Source organism: Oncorhynchus gorbuscha, linkage group LG10, assembly GCF_021184085.1.
Source record: "Oncorhynchus gorbuscha isolate QuinsamMale2020 ecotype Even-year linkage group LG10, OgorEven_v1.0, whole genome shotgun sequence".
Taxonomy (NCBI): Eukaryota; Metazoa; Chordata; class Actinopteri; order Salmoniformes; family Salmonidae; genus Oncorhynchus; species Oncorhynchus gorbuscha.
In genome coordinates this window covers 71,129,808-71,148,606 of record NC_060182.1, presented here as the reverse complement: position 1 = coordinate 71,148,606, position 18,799 = coordinate 71,129,808, and the positions used below count along the sequence as shown (strand labels likewise).

At 43.6% G+C, this 18,799-nt stretch overlaps 1 protein-coding gene across 2 annotated transcripts in view; it reads right to left on the bottom strand.

The window, feature by feature from the left end:
- The window catches only part of LOC124046481 (solute carrier family 35 member F4-like), a 34,539-nt gene extending 18,367 nt beyond the window's left edge, over positions 1-16,172 (bottom strand). Inside the window, exon 1 of one of the 2 annotated variants that reach the window (XM_046366893.1) lies at positions 15,795-16,172. In XM_046366893.1, the coding sequence (XP_046222849.1) occupies positions 15,795-16,017 (223 nt within the window). In that variant the 5' untranslated portion in view covers positions 16,018-16,172. The remainder of the gene's footprint in view (positions 1-15,794) is intronic. The other variant, XM_046366892.1, reaches the window with a different exon arrangement.
- Positions 16,173-18,799: the final 2,627 nt, after the last annotated feature.

The following is an 18,799-nucleotide window of genomic DNA, read 5'->3' as shown; positions in this document are numbered from 1 at the left end:
ACAATCAAATAACACAGAAATTGTGACACACTGTGGAGCTCTATTGTAATTCATGCAATATGTTACGAATCTGCAAAACGTATGATATGTCACAAATTCCTACTTTTGTTTTAGCCTTAAATAACATTCTGTCTTATGTGATAATACCAAGCATAACATCATACTCATTTGAGTGTCCCGGATTTACCTACCATGTTACGTCTAGTCTATGTGACCAGGCTGCCTCTATACACCTCACGACAGGGAGATCTGCTGCAGTACAATCTCCCAGAGTCTAGATGAGGAGAGTCTGGCTGCACATCCTCTCTCCAACACCCCCACATTCAGCCCACTTCATGGTGCTCTGTCATGCCCACAGAAAGGAGGGCTGGAGAGAGCAGGGACCAGATACAAAAACTGTAGCTGCAAAGTATTATCATAGGGGAAAACAGGGTATCAGAAATGAAATGTTTTACTCCCTGTTCATGCTATTGTTTTTGATTGAGGAGAGTGATTGAGGGGAGTGATTGAGGGGAGTGATTGAGGAGAGTGATTGGGGGGAGTGATTGAGGAGAATGATTGAGGGGAGTGATTGAGGAGTGATTGAGGGGAGTGATTGAGGAGAGTGATTGAGGGGAGTGATTGAGGGGAGTGATTGAGGAGAGTGATTGAGGGGAGTGATTGAGGAGAGTGATTGAGGAGAGTGATTGAGGGGAGTGATTGAGGAGAGTGATTGAGGAGAGTGATTGAGGGGAGTGATTGAGGAGAGTGATTGAGGGGAGTGATTGAGGGGAGTGATTGAGGACAGTGATTGAGGGGAGTGATCATTTAACATTTACATTTAAGTCATTTAGCAGACGCTCTTATCCAGAGCGACTTACAAATTGGTGCATTCACCTTATGACATCCAGTGGAACAGTCACTTTACAATAGTGCATCTAAATCTTAAGGGGGGTGAGAAGGATTACTTATCCTATCCTAGGTATTCCTTAAAGAGGTGGGGTTTCAGGTGTCTCCGGAAGGTGGTGATTGACTCCGCTGTCCTGGCGTCGTGAGGGAGTTTGTTCCACCATTGGGGGGCCAGAGCAGCGAACAGTTTTGACTGGGCTGAGCGGGAACTGTACTTCCTCAGTGGTAGGGAGGCGAGCAGGCCAGAGGTGGATGAACGCAGTGCCCTTGTTAGGGTGTAGGGCCTGATCAGAGCCTGGAGGTACTGAGGTGCCGTTCCCCTCACAGCTCCGTAGGCAAGCACCATGGTCTTGTAGCGGATGCGAGCTTCAACTGGAAGCCAGTGGAGAGAGCGGAGGAGCGGGGTGACGTGAGAGAACTTGGGAAGGTTGAACACCAGACGGGCTGCGGCGTTCTGGATGAGTTGTAGGGGTTTAATGGCACAGGCAGGGAGCCCAGCCAACAGCGAGTTGCAGTAATCCAGACGGGAGATGACAAGTGCCTGGATTAGGACCTGCTCCGCTTCCTGTGTGAGGCAGGGTCGTACTCTGCGGATGTTGTAGAGCATGAACCTACAGGAACGGGCCACCGCCTTGATGTTAGTTGAGAACGACAGGGTGTTGTCCAGGATCACGCCAAGGTTCTTAGCGCTCTGGGAGGAGGACACAATGGAGTTGTCAACCGTGATGGCGAGATCATGGAACGGGCAGTCCTTCCCCGGGAGGAAGAGCAGCTCCGTCTTGCCGAGTGATTGAGGAGAGTGATTGAGGAGAGTGCCCACTGCTTTACTGTTTTATTAAGCTCATCCTTCACAGGAGAGGAAACACACCACCTGTAGGTATCCCAGTATGCCCCAGCAGAGTTGTGAGCACAGGGCATACTCATGGCCCATGTGAGTGTGGTCAGGAGTTTCCATCTAACAGTGCAATCTCTCCCAGTCATCCTGCCTCTCTCAGCGGTTTTCACAATCAAACGTTCTAATGGGCCTCGCTGTCACTTCGGCCTATACATCAATAGCATACTACAGCATTGAGGTGTTGAGTCACAGAGCAGAGGTTCAGCACCCTGTAATATAAATCCCCCACCCTGCATACTCCCAAGCCAGTAAAATCAACGGCGGCTGGGGATGAGAGTTATGTATTGCTCAAGTGAGCAGTATTTCACCAGAGATGTGAACAACAGTGCAGTGAACCAGTGCTGCAGCTCCTTCCCATTGATTACATTTACCAGGAAATGTGTACTCCTGCCTCTCTCTGTCACTATATCAGTGTCACTCTGACCTCCCTTCCCGCTCTCCTGTCTCTCCTCTCCTATTCTTATCAGTCATAATCCTGGCAAGGCTACAGAGAGCATGGCAGATCATAGTGCTTCACTGTTCCTTAAAATTGGAGTCTGGAGCTGGCTTCCCAGCTAGCACATAGCATGCAGAGAACCATATGTTTCTTAGAGTTTGGTGAGAGTGTGGTTGGCCTATGGTTATTTTGCATACAATCTTCCCGCAACTTTCTGGGAATGGTGCAGGATAGTTGCTAGGCTTTAGAACATTCTCTGCACATTTAAAGCTGCAATATGTAACTTTTTGGGGCGACCTGACCAAATTCACAAAAAATGTGAGTAAAGAGCTCTGTCAAATCTCATTGAAAGCAAGTCTAGGAAGCTGTTCTATGTGCACTATTTCTATGCTTCCCGTTCTTAATGTCATGTTTGTCATTTATTATCATGTCTTGTCCCTGTGCTCCCCATTCTATTCGTTTCCCTCTGCTGGTCTTATTAGGTTCTTTCCCTCTTTCTATCCCTCTCTCTCCCCCTCCCTCTCTCACTCTCTCGCTCTCTCTTCTCTCTATCGTTCCGTTCCTGCTCCCAGCTGTTCCTATTCCCCTAATCATCATTTAGTCTTCCCACACCTGTTCCCGATCCTTTCCCCTGATTAGAGTCCCTATTTCTTCCTTTGTGTTCCGTTCCTGTCCTGTCGGTTCCTTGTTTAGAATTCACCGTGCTGTGATTGTGTTGTCCTGTCGTGTTTTTGCCTTCATCAGATGCTGCGTGTGAGCAGGTGTCTCTGTCAGCTACGGCCTGCACCTACCCGAAGCGACCTGCAGTCTGTGGCCGCTTCTCCTGTTATTCCCCTCTACAGACTAGAGGATTTCTGTTATTCCCTGTTTGGACATTTCCTGTTAAGGATTCAGGATTTGTCGTTTTCTGTTTGGACTTGAATAAACTCTGTTTCTGTTAAGTCGCTTTTGGGTCCTCTTTCACCCGCATGACACTTAAGTTCAGTTCCTGTTGCTTTTACTTTCGGTTTTGTACACCAGCTTCAAACAGCTGAAAATACAATAATTTTGGTTATGGAAAATATATTTGACATGTTCCAATGATCCTCTACACTATACTTGCTTCTTTTGTCACATAAACTGAAATAAGGCAAACTATTCCCCACAAAATTGAAAGGTGCATAGTGCACTTTTAAGGAACTTGACAAAAATAAATGATTTTCTTGGTATTTCATTACTTTAACAGAACGTTTCCTAGAAGTTCAAACATGGTTACATTTAATTTAAAATTTGGTCATGTTCTATGAATGTTCTCCAACTGGTTTGACATTGGGAATGTTCTCAAATAGTTCAGAGAACGTTAAGAAACAGTGTTCTTCTGTGGGAATTTCAATACTTCAGCATAATGCTTCCTGCAGGTTTCCTCGTGGTTCTATTTATTAAAGTCATGTTCTCAAATTTGTCAGAAAACATTAAGAAAACTTTCCATCAAAACCACAAGAAAACTTTAGTAACGTTCAGAGAACGTTTTAAAAATGTTATTTAAAAAACATACATTCCTTTCAGCATCAACAAAACTCTCTCTATCCTCTGTCTTGTTAAGTGTGTTCAGGTGTGTTGCAGCGCCCACTAATTGGCCACACCTGATCTTAATGAGTGTTTGTTTCCTTTGAAATGGGGTCTGTTTGAATAGAGTTAAATTAACAGCTTTGAATGAATAAAAAAAAACATGGCATGCTAGCTCCATCCTGGAGGCACAGTGGATTAATTCCATAGATAGAGAACAGAAGAACATAGGTTTAAATCCCACTGATGCTGTGCCACAATAAATAAATAAAATGTCTGCATGATTAATGCCTGAGCAAATGCATTTCCATGGGTCCTATCTGTGTTTGGAGTTCAAAACAGTTCAACTAACCAGCATTGTTATTAAATGTCTTATTGAAACATGTTCATTCATCTGAGGGATGTTTGCTTTCAGCCCCATGTGACTCTCAGTCCTAGTGCTGGGATGGGATGACCATAAGGACTGGGACAAGCCCTCTCAATGATCCCAATGATACACATCTCCACCTCAGACCTACCAAACACTTCCCCCTCTCATCACAACCCCAGAGACCCCCGACCAGGGTTTATCCGTGGCCAACACAGTGCTGCTGTTGCATCTTGGACCAGGGCACAGGTCCCCCAAAAAAACTCAGCACTCCTCCATAGCAACGGTGTTGTTCTGGTGTGCTCTGGCCCAGTACACTGACGCAGTAGCCCCATTCAGGGCCTTTGTCATTCAGATTAGCCCATGTCCCTCTGCCACCATACAGCCCTTTGTCTTTATGCATCTCTCTGTTAATCAGTACGTCTCAGAGATGAGTAGGAAAAGGACGAGAGGACAGAGAGGAGAGAGAGTTCCTGAAATAACGTATTAGAGTAGGCAGTGGTATAATAGTATTCTGACTACCGATATGATTATAACAAACATAGAATTTTCATCTACATTATTCTTAAACATATTCAATAATTACAGGACTATACAAAATAGTGTGAGGTTGTGAAGCTAAGATTGATGATTAAAACCAATGCCCATCATCTGTTGATGAAGAAATCACAAGTTTTAAGAGGGGGACATCTAGTGGGCATAAGGGAGAGTAGCAGACTAGGAGCAGTATTTCGAAGCATTACCCATTATTTTCTGTATGATGTAACCGTAACTGTGTACCAATAGGACTTTGGTCATCTTAAGTATTTGTTAACTAATGCAAATAAGGAGCACCATATGCCATAGATATGCCCATGTTATGTGTATTCAGTGGTTCTTCTAGGGAGATAATGGATGTCAGAGTGGGTGTGATTTAAGGAGCTCTCCATGTTGATTTATACACGCAGGTAGTAATAAGGCTAAGTATACTTCCAGTCACAGCTCCCCTTTTACTAGCTGTAATTTCATTGGAGGACTGAAGGAGACTTGACGCTGAATTTAGATAATAGACCACAAGAGGGCACTATGAGACTGCTGGAGGACTGGATATACTGAAAAGGTACTATGCTGCTATTTGGCGTAAGCTAAGGAAAATAATGACCAGAGGAGAGAGGGGACAATGCATGGAAACCCCCACCTCTAACAGTCAATCCATTAATGGAGTAGAGATCTGTGTGGTATTGCGGGTATATGCATTTCCTCCACCCGTTTTATACTGTGCTATACTGTTGCTAAAGTCTCACAAACACTGAGAATATGTGGTCAAGCACACTTTTAAGAAGTGTATGCTGAGTTAGCCTTAATCACCTATCCTAAGCACCTAGATTCCTAATTTGCCTCCCATGTTTGTATGTTTGCTACATTGGCAAACACACAGGATTCCTTATCAAAAATGTTAAAAGAAATATTACACCAATTACTTTGTAGGGCTTTTACCAATGATGCATGTACATCCTGTATTGCTGATGCTATGTATTGGCCAGTGAGAGGCTTTGAAGCCACCGTTCCGTCAGATTGGCACTCCTCAATAGGAATGAGTGGAATTCTACAGTATTTCTGATGTATTGGTGTTGATGTAGTGGGGACAGTAACATTAGGACTTTCACAATATGTTACTTTAATAATCATTTTGTATTTTTATGTTTAGCTCACAGGTGAAATGAGGGCAGTGGGAAGGTAGGCCCCTAAATGGTGGGTAATCCAAGAAAGAAGACAAGTCGGCAGCCAGTATGTTGCAATTAACTTTAGTGAACTAATGACAAAATAATACATATAGAAGCAGTTAGCATAGTACATCAGGATGCACAATTGCAACGTGTTTCGACTAGCAGAGACTTCCTAAGGCAGCGTTAAGTTTAGCTCACATAATATCATTTAAAAGTATGTAATAGAATAAACATGGCATTAATAAATGCATAACTTTATTTTACAATGGTGGGGTAGTGCCAAGATGGAGGCGCTCCAAAACAACCCCCCCCCCCCCCCATCAGTCATCTAGTGCGGCGGTTCCCAAACCTTTTCACTAAGGCTCCCGCGCGCACAAGTACTGTTCATGACACAAACTATTCACACCTCTTGTGGGGGAGAGAACATTTTGCAAGTTTAAAGTTTATTTCCTACAATTCTACATATGTTGTCATGGGGTGCAGAGAACATTTTGCAGTTATAAAGAAAATGTTATTGCAATTCTATACATTTTGCCATGTCAAATGTGTATTCCTGTGATATTTGAGTGGCTGAAACATTACAACAAGATCAATGGGCCAAGAAACCTAGCTAAAAAACGTTAGCTGACATGAGCTAGTTGATCTGGACATTTCTGACAAGTTATGCTCTCGAAGAAATGCAATGACTGACATGACAAGAGGAAAACTGATTCATACTGGGGGGTTTTTCACACTACCGTTCAATAGTTTGGGGTCACTTAGAAATTGATTTTTTGAAAGAAAAGCACATATTTTGCCCATTAAAATAAAATCAGATTGATCAGAAATACAGGGTAGACATTGTTAATGATGTAAATGACTATTGTAGCTGGAAATTGCAGATTTTTAATGGAATATCTACATAGGCGTACAAATCAAATCAAATTGTATTGGTCACATACACATGGTTAGCAGATGTTAATGCGAGTGTAGTGAAATGCTTGTGCTTCTAGTTCCGACCATGCAGTAATATCTAACAAGTAAATCTAACAATTTCACAACAATTACCTTATACACACAAGTGTAAAGGAATGAACAAGAATATGTATATATAAATATATGGGTGAGCGATGGCCGAACGGCATAGGCAAGATGTAGTAGATGGTATAGAGTACAGTATATAGATATGAGATGAGTAATGTAGGGTATGTAAACATTGTATAAAGTGGCATTGTTTAAAGAGGAGATGATTCGGGTTTTTGACCGTTCAGTTTTTGGTAGGGAGGCTTCTAGGGCCCTGGCTTCCTTATGCCAAGGTGAACGGTCCATAACGGATTATTCTATTGAGTTTCGCACTCTTGCTGCCTCTAGTGAGTGGAACGAGCCGGCGCTGCTCGCTAAAGTGACTAGTAATACATTTATTACATCCAATTATTAATTATTAAAGTGGCTAGAGATTGAGTCAGTATATTGGCAGCAGCCACTCAATGATGGCTGTTTAACAGTCTGATGGCCTTGAGATAGAAGCTGTTTTTCAGTCTCTTGGTCCCAGCTGTGATGCACCTGTACTGACATCGCCTTCTGGGTGATAGCGGGGTGAACAGGCAGTGGCTCGGGTGGTTGTTGTCCTTGATGATCTTTTTGGCCTTCCTGTGACATCGGGTGGTGTGGGTGTCCTGGAGGGCAGGTAGTTTGCCCCCGGTGATGCATTGTGCAGACCTCACTACCCTCTGGAGTGCCTCACAGTTGAGGGCAGAGAAGTTGCCATACCAGGCGGGGATACATCCCACAGGATGCTCTCGATTGTGCATCTGTAAAAGTTTGTGAGTGTTTTTGGTGACAAGCCAAATTTCGTCAGCCTCCCGAGGTTGAAGAGGCACTGTTGCGCCTTCTTCTCATCCACTGATTGACCCGTTCCATCACGTGTCATTGCAGCGCTTTTTTAGGTTTCGGTTTCATTCAGTTGCCCTCTCACAGCTCTTACTTCTGTCAAGACGTGTTTTAAGTGGAGCCATTTTTGATCTTCTAAAAAGACGCTGTCTGTGTGGGTGGACCATTTCAGTTTGTCCGTTGGGCATCTCCGGCGTGGCCCACGCTTGGATTGCGTCCTACCTGACAGGTCGCTCCTACCAGGTGGCGTGGCGAGAATCTGTCTCCTCACCATGCGCTCTCACCACTGGTGTCCCCCAGGGCTCTGTTCTAGGCCCTCTCCTATTCTCGCTATACACCAAGTCATTTGGCTCTGTCATAACCTCACATGGTCTCTCCTATCATTGCTATGCAGACGACACACAATTAATCTTCCCTTTCCCCCTTCTGATGACCAGGTGGCTTAATCGCATCTCTGCATGTCTGGCAGGCATATCAGTGTGGATGACGGATCACCACCTCAAGCTGAACTTTCCTTGGCAAGACGGAGCTGCTCTTCCTCCCGGGGAAGGACTGCCCGTTCCATGATCTCGCCATCACGGTTGACAACTCCATTGTGTCCTCCTCCCAGAGCGCTAAGAAACTTGGCGTGATCCTGGACAACACCCTGTCGTGTTTTTTGCCTTCATCTGTCGTTCTCAACTAACATCAAGGCGGTGGCCCGTTCCTGTAGGTTCATGCTCTACAACATCCGCAGAGTACGACCCTGCCTCACACAGGAAGCGGCACAGGTCCTAATCCAGGCACTTGTCATCTCCCGTCTGGATTACTGCAACTCGCTGTTGGCTGGGCTCCCTGCCTGTGCCATTAAACCCCTACAACTCATCCAGAACGCCGCAGCCCGTCTGGTGTTCAACCTTCCCAAGTTCTCTCACGTCACCCCGCTCCTCCGCTCTCTCCACTGGCTTCCAGTTGAAGGTGGCTCGCATCCGCTACAAGACCATGGTGCTTGCCTTCCTCCCGGGACGGAGCTGTGAGGGGAACGGCACCTCAGTACCTCCAGGCTCTGATCAGGCCCTACACCCAAATAAGGGCACTGCGTTCATCCACCTCTGACCTGCTCGCCTCCCTACCACTGAGGAAGTACAGTTCCCGCTCAGCCCAGTCAAAACTGTTCGCTGCTCTGGCTCCCCAATGGTGGAACAAACTCCCTCACGACGCCAGGACAGCGGAGTCAATCACCACCTTCCGGAGACACCTGAAACCCCACCTCTTTAAGGAATACCTAGGATAGGATAAAGTAATCCTTCTCACCCCCCCCCCTTAAAATATGTAGATGCACTATTGTAAAGTGGCTGTTCCACTGGATGTCATAAGGTGAATGCACCAATTTGTAAGTCGCTCTGGATAAGAGCGTCTGCTAAATGACTTAAATGTAAATGTAAATGTCTGTGATGTGTATGCTGAGGAACTTAAAACTTTCCACCTTCTCCACTACTGTCCCATCAATATGGATAGGGGGTTGGTCCTTCTGCTGTTTCCTGAAGTCCACGATCATCTCCTTTGTTTTGTTTACATTGAGTGTGAGGTTATTTCCTGACACCACACTCCGAGGGCCCTCACCTCCTCCCTGTGGGCCGTCTCGTCATTGTTAGTAAGCAAGCCTACCACTGTAGTGTCGTCTGCAAACTTGATGATTGAGTTGGAGGCGTGCATGGCCACGCACTCATGGGTGAACAGGGAGTACAGGAGAGGGCTGAGAACGCACCCTTGTGGGGCCCCAGTGTTGAGGATCAGCGGGGTGGAGATGTTGATGACTACACTCACCACCTGGGGGCGGCCCGTCAGAAAGTCCAGGACCCAGTTGCACAGGGTGGGTTCGAGACCCAGTGTCTTGAGCTTAATGGCGAGTTTGGAGGGTACTATGGTGTTAAATGCTGAGCTGTAATCAACACTCCTCTTGTCCAGATGAGTTAGGGCAGTATGCAGTGTGATTGTGATTGCGTCGTCTGTGGACCTATTGCAGCGGTAAGCAAATTGGAGTGGGTCTAGGGTGTCAGGTAGGGTGGAGGTGATATGATCCTTGACTTGTCACTCAAAGCACTTTCATGATGATGGAAGTGAGTGCTATGGGGCAATAGTCGTTTAGCTCAGTTACCTTAGCTTTCTTAGGAACAGGAACAATGGTGGCCTTCTTGAAGCAAGTGGGAGCAGCAGACTAGGATAGGGATTGATTTGAATATGTCCGTAAACACACCATTCAGCTGGTCTGCGCATGCTCTGAGGATGCGGTTAGGGATGCAGTCTGGGCTGGCAGCCTTGCGAGGGTTAACACATTTAAATGTTTTACTCACGTTGGCTGCGGTGAAGGAGAGCCCGCAGGTTTTGGTAGCGGCCGTGTCAGTGGCACTGTATTGTCCTCAAAGTTAGTTTGTCTGGGAGCAAAACATCAGTGTCTGCGACATGGTTGGTTTCTTTTTGAAATCCGTGATTGACTGCTACATACGTCTCGTGTCTGAGCTGTTGAATTGCGACTCTACTTTGTCTCTATACTGACGCTTAGCTTGTTTGAATTCCTTGCGGACGGAATAGATACACTGTTTGTATTCGGTCATGTTTCCGGTCGCCTTTCCATGATTAAAAGCAGTGGTTCGCACTTTCAGTTTTGCGAGAATGCTGCCATCAATCCACGGTTTCTGGTTGGGGAAGGTTTTTTAATAGTCACCGTGGGTACAACATCACCGATGCACTTGCTAATAAACTCGCTCACCGAATCAGCGTATACATCAATGTTGTTGTCTGAGGCTATCCGGAACATATCCCAGTCCACGTGATCAAAGCTATCTTGAAGCATGGAATCAGGTTGGTCGGACCAGTGTTGAACAGACCTGAGCATTGGGTGTTTCCTGTTTTAGTTTCTGTCTGTAGGCTGAGAGCAACAAAATGGAGTCGTGGTCAAATTTGCCGAAAGGAGGGCGAGGGAGGACTTGGTATGCGTCACGGAATTTAGAATAGCAATGATCCAGAATTTTGCCAGCCCGGGTCGCGCATTCCATATACGCTGATAAAATTTAGGGTGCCTTGTTTTCAGATTAGCCTTGTTAAAATTCCATGCTACAATAAATGCAGCCTCAGGATATGAGGTTTCCAGTTTACATAGAGTCCAATGAAGTAAATTCAGTGCCATCAAGGTGTCTGCTTGGGGGGGGATATACATGGCTGTGATAATAATCGAAGAGAATTCTCTTGGTAGATGCGAGATGCGTGAATAAACCGGGTGGCTGTACCGACTCTGATAACGTGTCCCGAGTGAGCCATGTTTCCGTGAAAGAGAGAATGTTACAATCTCTGATGTCTCTCTGGAAGACAACCCTTGCTGGAATTTTGTCTACCTTGTTGTCAAGAGACTGGACATTGGTGAGTGGTATACTCAGGAGTGGTGAGCGAGCCTGACCAGAAGACCGCTGTCTGCCCCTTCTGCAGTGCCATTGTTTTGGGTTGCCTACTGGGATCCGATCCATTGTCCTGGGTGGTGGTCCAAACAGAGGATCCGCTTCGAGAAAGTCGTATTCCTGGTCGTAATGTTGGTAAGTTCACGTTGCACTTATATCCAATAGTTCCTCCCTGATGTATGTAATAAGACTTAACATTTCCTGGGGTAACAATGTAAGAAATAGTACATAAAAAACAAAATACTGCATAGTTTCCAGCCTATAGGGAGGAGGTTGGAGACCTGGAAGTGTGGTGCCAGGACAGCAACCTCTCCCTCAACGTGATCAAGACAAAGGAGATCATTGTGGACTACAGGAAACTGAGGGCCAAGCATGCCCTCATTCTCATCAACGGGGCTGTAGTGGAGCAGGTTGAGAGCTTCAAGTTCTTAGTGGAGCAGGTTGAGAGCTTCAAGTTCCTTGGTGTCCACATCACCAACAAACTATCATGGTCCAAACATACCAAGACAATTATGAAGAGGGCACCACAACGCCTATATCCCCAGGAGACTGAAAAGATTTGGTATGGGTCCTCAGATCCTCAAAAGGTTCTACAGCTTCACCATTGAGAGCATCCTGACTAGTTGCAACATCGCCTGATATGGCAACTGCCCGGCCTCCGATTGCAAGGCGCTACAGAGGGTAGTGATTTGTTTAAAACTTTTTTTGTGTTATTTCATAGTTTTGATGTCTTCACTATTATTCTACAATGTAGAAAATAAAGAAAAACCATTGAATGAGTAGGTGTGTCAAACCTTTGACTGGTACTGTATAAATCATTGTTTTTTTATCCATTCTCAAGAGAGCTGAGGGCTAGTGGTTCAAGAGAAAGCTCACAACCCATCAGACACTAGTTAAAAATAGCAGGCTGACAGAGGGACAAGGGGAAAGTGAGTGCAGACATCTGCCTACATGAAGAATGTCTGAGTGAAAATGTAATTCAATTCATCTGCTGCTTGTAGGTTGACTACCAGCCAATACAAATATGTTCAACATAGCAGGTTGTTCTATCATACATTTGACGTCGGAAGTTTACATACACCTTAGCCAAATAGATTTAAACTCAGTTTTTCACAATTCCTGACATTTACTCTAAGTAAACATTCCCTGTCTTAGGTCAGTTCGGGATCACCACTTTATTTTAAGAATGTGAAATGTCAGAATAATAGTAGAGAGAATTATTCATTTCAGCTTCTGTTTCTTTCATCACATTCCCAGTGGGTCAGAGGTTTACATACACTCAATTAGTATTTGGTATCATTGCCTTTAAATTGTTTAACTTGGGTCAAATGTTTCGGGTAGCCTTCCACAAACTTCCCACAATATGTTGGGTGAATTTTGGCTCATCCCCCCCTGACAGAGCTGGTGTAACTGAGTCAGGTTTGTAGGCCTCCTTGCTCGCACACGCTTTTTCAGTTCTGCCCACAAAATATCTATGGGATTGAGGTCAGGGCTTTGAGATGATGACACAAATGATGTCAATTAGCCTATCAGAAGCTTCTAAAGCCATGACATAATTTTCTGGAATTTTCCAAGCTGTTTAAGGACACAGTCAACTTAGTGTATGTAAACTTCTGACCCACCGGAATTGTGATACAGTGAATTAAAAGTGAAATAATCTGTCTTGTTTGGAAAATGACTTGTGTCATGCACAAAGTAGATGTCCTAACCGACTTGCCAAAACTATAGTTTGTTTGTAGAGTGAAATTTGTAGAGTGGTTGAAAAATGATTTTTAATGACGCCAACCTATGTGTATGTAAACTTCCGACTTCAACTGTATTTTGATGTCAACAAGCACTGATATGGAGCATTGTTTAGGGATGGGAACATCTTAAATGATTCAATAGAAATGTGAATGTGTTGTCTGTGTGTCTGGGGATACTTTTAGTGCTATAAGTATCATAGTGTACCTTGTCATATTTGTTCTGAGAACACTCCAGTCTCTGGAGTTTCCAAACAGAGTTCTTATTCCAATGTCAATGTTAATGTGAGCTGCCAGCATAGCCCGGTGCTGAGAGATGTTGCCAAGGCCTTTCATTTCACTTCCCCTCTCCTCTGCCAGTCTGCCCAGTGGGATGCCAGTGCCAGCCAGCCAGCTCTTCTGGATCACTGAACAAGCCATCTCAGCACTTCACAGGCATGATACTATACACCACGAATTATAAAGAAATATAAAAAATGCTTGTTCAAGGGACACTGTTGGGCAATTTGGCTGAGCAGGGCCAATGAGGAGTCCCCAGAATCGATCTGAGAACTGGTGCTGGGGTAAGAGCAAGCTATATCATTTTTACCATTTCAAAGCAACACTCCAACTTCAGCCAGTTATCTTATCACTTAATGTCAGCAAAACAGTTACATTTTTGGTCATATCACTGTCATCACAGCCACCATGTGAACTTTAGCCCACAACCTTTCTGAAAATGTAGTCCATGATCCTCCTTGGAGGCATAATATTAATTCACTGCCGATGGCAACAAAAGCAAAATGTCAAAACAGAAAAAGGCCAAAAATATAATTACCCAATGGCGTTGGCAAGATTAAATGAATGTTCTATATCTGTGCTATTTTTGCTTCATCCCAACAGCAACCTCTTTGTAAATGATATGCAACATTTCAAGAAACATCTCAATTCTGAATTCAAAATTGAAACAAATACTTACGAACAAGAGGTAGGCAGCCCTCAGACATCAACATCATAGAGACTAGATGTCAAATAAAGCTTCTCTGTGAGACCCACATCTGGTTTGTCATAAGAAGTGTAATAAGAACGTGACTGCGGGTGCTATTCCCCTCCACACTGAAAACACCTGCTCCTTACACCTGTAATTTCATCACAGATGGTATCCTATCCATTCATTATCCTTGGCTATATTACCAAAGAGTTCGTTACGCCACTGTTGGTTTAGAGAAGGCTCTCTTTCATCTTATTAGATGGGACAGGTGGGAATGTCCATTTAAACATGGTTTATTACTTTCCTAGTTAGACTATCATAAGTGATGCCAAGAAGCAAAGATAATAAATCCATGTAATAAGAGAGAGAGATACATGTTCCTCCCCAGATGCAGCTACTGCTACAGCAGAGGAATCCAGAGGGTCAGTGAGGTATCCAACACAATAGGTTATGGCGCACTCATGGAATATCAATCCTTGAGCAGGTACACCACAGAAATCATGGCATGCTCATCTTCCAGAGTGGCTTTAACAGTGTGAAAGAAAATATCTTATCAATTCAGACATTCCCTAGCTATGCTGAAAGTTATTTCCCCGTCTACCTGGAAAGCTGATTACCTCGTATAACTGAATTAAGATCTCAAATCCTCTTGTATGATGATGCACTAAATCCTGGTAAAGACGTGTTATCCACCCTGGGTGATACTGTGTGTCACTGACTTGTATTGCTCTTTAGGTCTGAGTAACTTCACAACTAATTCATGTAGATGAACTTTCATATAACGTCTAGGAAATGCAAAGGAGCTTGTGTGACACGTCAAATTAAATTCAGTAGGGTCTTTTTCAGAGTTTGAAACGCAACAGGCTCAGGGACACCGAATCATTGATATTCTTCCTCTGACATCTTCAACAAGAGTATCAGATCTTCCTTACATTTACACCCACATATACCACAATGAATGGACCAATTACAGTATATAGGATTTCTGACCACTGTAGCATTTTACGTGAAGCATACTGGCCTTAATCTCATAGAGATTCTCTATATGCTATACGTAATATCTATAGCTGGCAGTAATTGCATTGTGGAGTGACAAAGGGTTTTCTTTCTTCCTACTGTCATTGGTAAAGGGGATGTATATGGTGATTTTGCCACTTTACAGAGCTCCTAGACAGTGATCCCATGAACAACCCATATAATTAAATATAGGAAAAATATGTACTATTTCAATAGAGTGCCAACTATTAACATGACCAGCAACAAATAATTCAATAGGCACCCAACATCTAATACACTCCTCAACATATTTTGACTCCTCCTCATCTAGATTGTTAAATGATTAAGTAAACACTACAGTCATGGTAACAGGCACAATGGTTTGCATAGACATCAAGTCACTATACAATGTGTAATAAATATGTCTGAGACTATGCATCACATTACGATATTGCATTGCGGCTGACTGTCTGTCTGTCTGCTGTCGATTGTTTGTGTCTCAGACCAAAAGTCAATAGGGATGTGAGGAGAAACATTACTTCCTCTTAGTCGACATAGCTAACGCTGTCAGCGACTGTCAGCTTAGAATGAAAAACAAATGCCCACTTCTGACATTAAACACAACTCAGTGATTGACAGAACAGTAGAAACCAGTATAATTAATTAACGTCATTCACTGTATTTCATTTTGTGAGTGAAGATAATGTTTTGGCCTATTCCTGCAACCCCCCATAAATGGTTAACATGAATGTAATATGGGGAAGCGAAGCTCTTTTTTCCCTCTATAATATGCGGGTCATACATAGTCTACTATGATCTGTGCCATTGTCTGAAAAAAGCTCTTTAGTTTTACGTGTTCGTTTAGTTGACTTTTAGGCTGGCTACTGTAGGCTACTTTCTTTTCCGACTGTTTAAAAAAATATGTATAAATGTCGTTTTCATGACTTACTTCTGTGACTGGAGTAGCCCGGGTAATAGCCGTAATAACCAGTGATCCGCAGAATTCTATCCTCAATGTCTTGCACACCGTTGACCGTCACTTTGGAGGTGGTGTCCATGTCCCCGAAGAGAAGGTGGCTGTCACCCGCTTTACCGGGTAGGTGCGAGTTCAACGGTTCCAGCCGAAAGCAGGGCTGGTCCCCTCCACTTTCAGCACCTTCGGTACTGATCATCGTAAGTCAAAACGGGCAGTCAGAGGGAAATAATTCGGGTGTTCCGCGCTCACCATGTGAACGATAGTATCAATGGCACCAATCAACAGCTATGAAAGGACATTCACATTCCACCACACTGTGCGCAAGGTTATTGGAACTTGGTGAGCATGACAGACATCGTACACCAGGGGGCGTGTCACTATCGCTTCTAAATTCATGTGTAGTATGCTCGTCTCTGGCCGGATCCCAAATGGACCCAAAACCCTTTTGGAAATCTGAGAGTGTTTGACAGGTGCAATCAATATGGTAATAGCGCCATGCTGTGCCCTTTAATAGCCTACATGGTAGTTTAACCATATTTCTTATAGCCTACAAATGAAATCAGCTCAGATCTCCACAAGTGCATAGCTATAGGACCTAAAAGGGTTTGGATCTCGACAACTCTCTTTTACAACATTTCCATTAGATAGCACAGCCACAGTCTAAATTAACTAGGGCTATATCGTAAATATTAATGAAAACAAAAATTATGTTTTTGTTTGTAATTAAGGTTAGGTTTAGGTATAAGGTTGGCGTTATGGTTAGGGTATAAATGGTCAAATGGTTTGGGGGGCTGAAAATTAATTCTAATAATTTGTACACTGCAAATTGACCGGATTTAGCCTCAGCCCAAAAAGAGATTGTATTTGAAAATAACAATAATTTCATACCTTGATTACATTGAGACAAGATCATATCTCTCTCCTCTTTTTTTTGTGAACAGACTTCCTAAATTGAAGTCATTTTTAGCTGAATTCCTGGTATTTTTCTCATATTTTCTTTAACTATCCCTGTCTTATGTTCATGTAAAATACCTTCTCATAATGTAGGCCTAATATCCTCAACTACCTTTGATTCTGCAAATACAGTTTATTGAAGGGAAAGGGGGTAACTTGTTGTTGATTTATGGCAGGACAAATGTAATTGTCAGGGTATTAGGCCTACATCATGAGAAGGTATTTTACATAAACATAGGTCAGGGATAGTTAAAGCATGCACTTTACAATAGAGTAGCTTACAGAGTTAGTAGTCATATTCTTTAGTATAACTATAAGCAACCAAAACGTTTTAATTAAAATATGAGGACATAACTTTAAATGTGAGGTCAAGCCCCTAACAATTTATTTTCTCCTGCTGGCTGAGGTGGTGCCAGAGGTTCCAGGGCTGACGTTGGAAAGAAGGGGAGCTCATCTTAACAGGATCCCCCAGTTTGTAGATGCTGCCCAAAAAGTGATTACTATTCGGCTCCAAATTCAAGGACACAAGCTGCAGTATTTCAATGTCTTTCTGATTTGCCTTTGTCCAAGTCCTCGGCACTTTGTGTGTAATTGATTTCTAGAGTGTGGAGAATTTGCACCCCTGTTGGCATTGTTGTGCAGACACTCGCTGAGTTGTGGTGATGCCCCTGGGTGCCAGCAGTGTTTCATCTCCCTCTCTTACTTACTAAACTAATCTCCACCTCATGGTCCATTGTCTCTGGTTGTTTTTCTCCAGAACAGTTATCTCTCCACTACCTGGCAGGGACATGAAAGCTTAATGGCAGCAATGATGTAGAGATGTTAGTGCCCAGAAGTGTTTTCCCTCCAAGGCTTTATGAGCTTTGTTTCTGTGATTCTTTTATTGGCCACCGGAGTCCAGTCTTCACAAGTTTGGAATGGGACTGGTTTATTCATAATATTATTTATTCATAATAAATACATTTCCGAATCTGTTATGTGACATACCCTGAGTAATAAGGAGAACATGAGGATGTAGGGATGAAGATGCATTCTGACACTTCTACATCCTCCTGCTCAGTATTCTTAGCATTCTCAGCTTGTCTCTGTGAAGATGACGGTGGTTAATGTTTCGCAGGCACAGCTAACCCATGTGGGTCTGGTCTTACGAGTCTTGTCAATGAAGCTGAACTCTGTGTCATATGGCGTACTCTTCTAGCCCTACGATCGATTGAATCTATTAGCATTCTGACCCTGTGTCCCCCACCCTATTCTAATGAGGTGTCACGTCATCATCAGTGGGGGTTACATGACAGCAGTGTTAGTTGATGCTTATTATCAGTAACATGTTTTTCAGGCAGTTGGACAGCTAATACCTATAAATAGACCAATTACACTGTTAAGCTTCTATTTATAGCTTCTGGTTTTAGATGTGGAATTAAAAGAGAGGCTGGATTTGATAGGGCAGTCAGACCGGCTGTATAATCAAAGTTTAGATTGACATAGCCTGAGTGTACAAAACATTAGGAACTTCTTCCTATTATTGAGTTGCACCCCCTTTTGCCCTCGTCGGGGCATGGACTCTAGATGTCGGAAGCGTTCCACAGGGATGCTGGCCTATGTTGACTCCAATGCTTCCCACATTTGTGTCAAGTTAGCTGGATGTCCTTTGGTGGTAGACCATTCTTGATACACATGGGAAACTGTTGAGCATAAAAAACCAAGTGGCCTTTTGGATGTTGACATACTCAAACCGGTGCGCCTGGCACATACTACCATACTCTGTTCAAAGGCACTTAAATATTGTGTCTTGCCCATTCACCCTCTGAATGGCAAACATACACAATCCATGTCTCAATTGTCTCAACACATAAAAAATCCTTCTTTAACCTGTCTCCTCCCCTTCAGCTACACTGATTGAAGTGGATTTAACAAGTGACATCAATAAGGGATCATAGCTTTTACCTGCGTTCACCTGATCAGTCTAGGTCATGGAAAGAGCAGTGCTGTGATGGAATACTCACACTAACATACTGTGTACTACA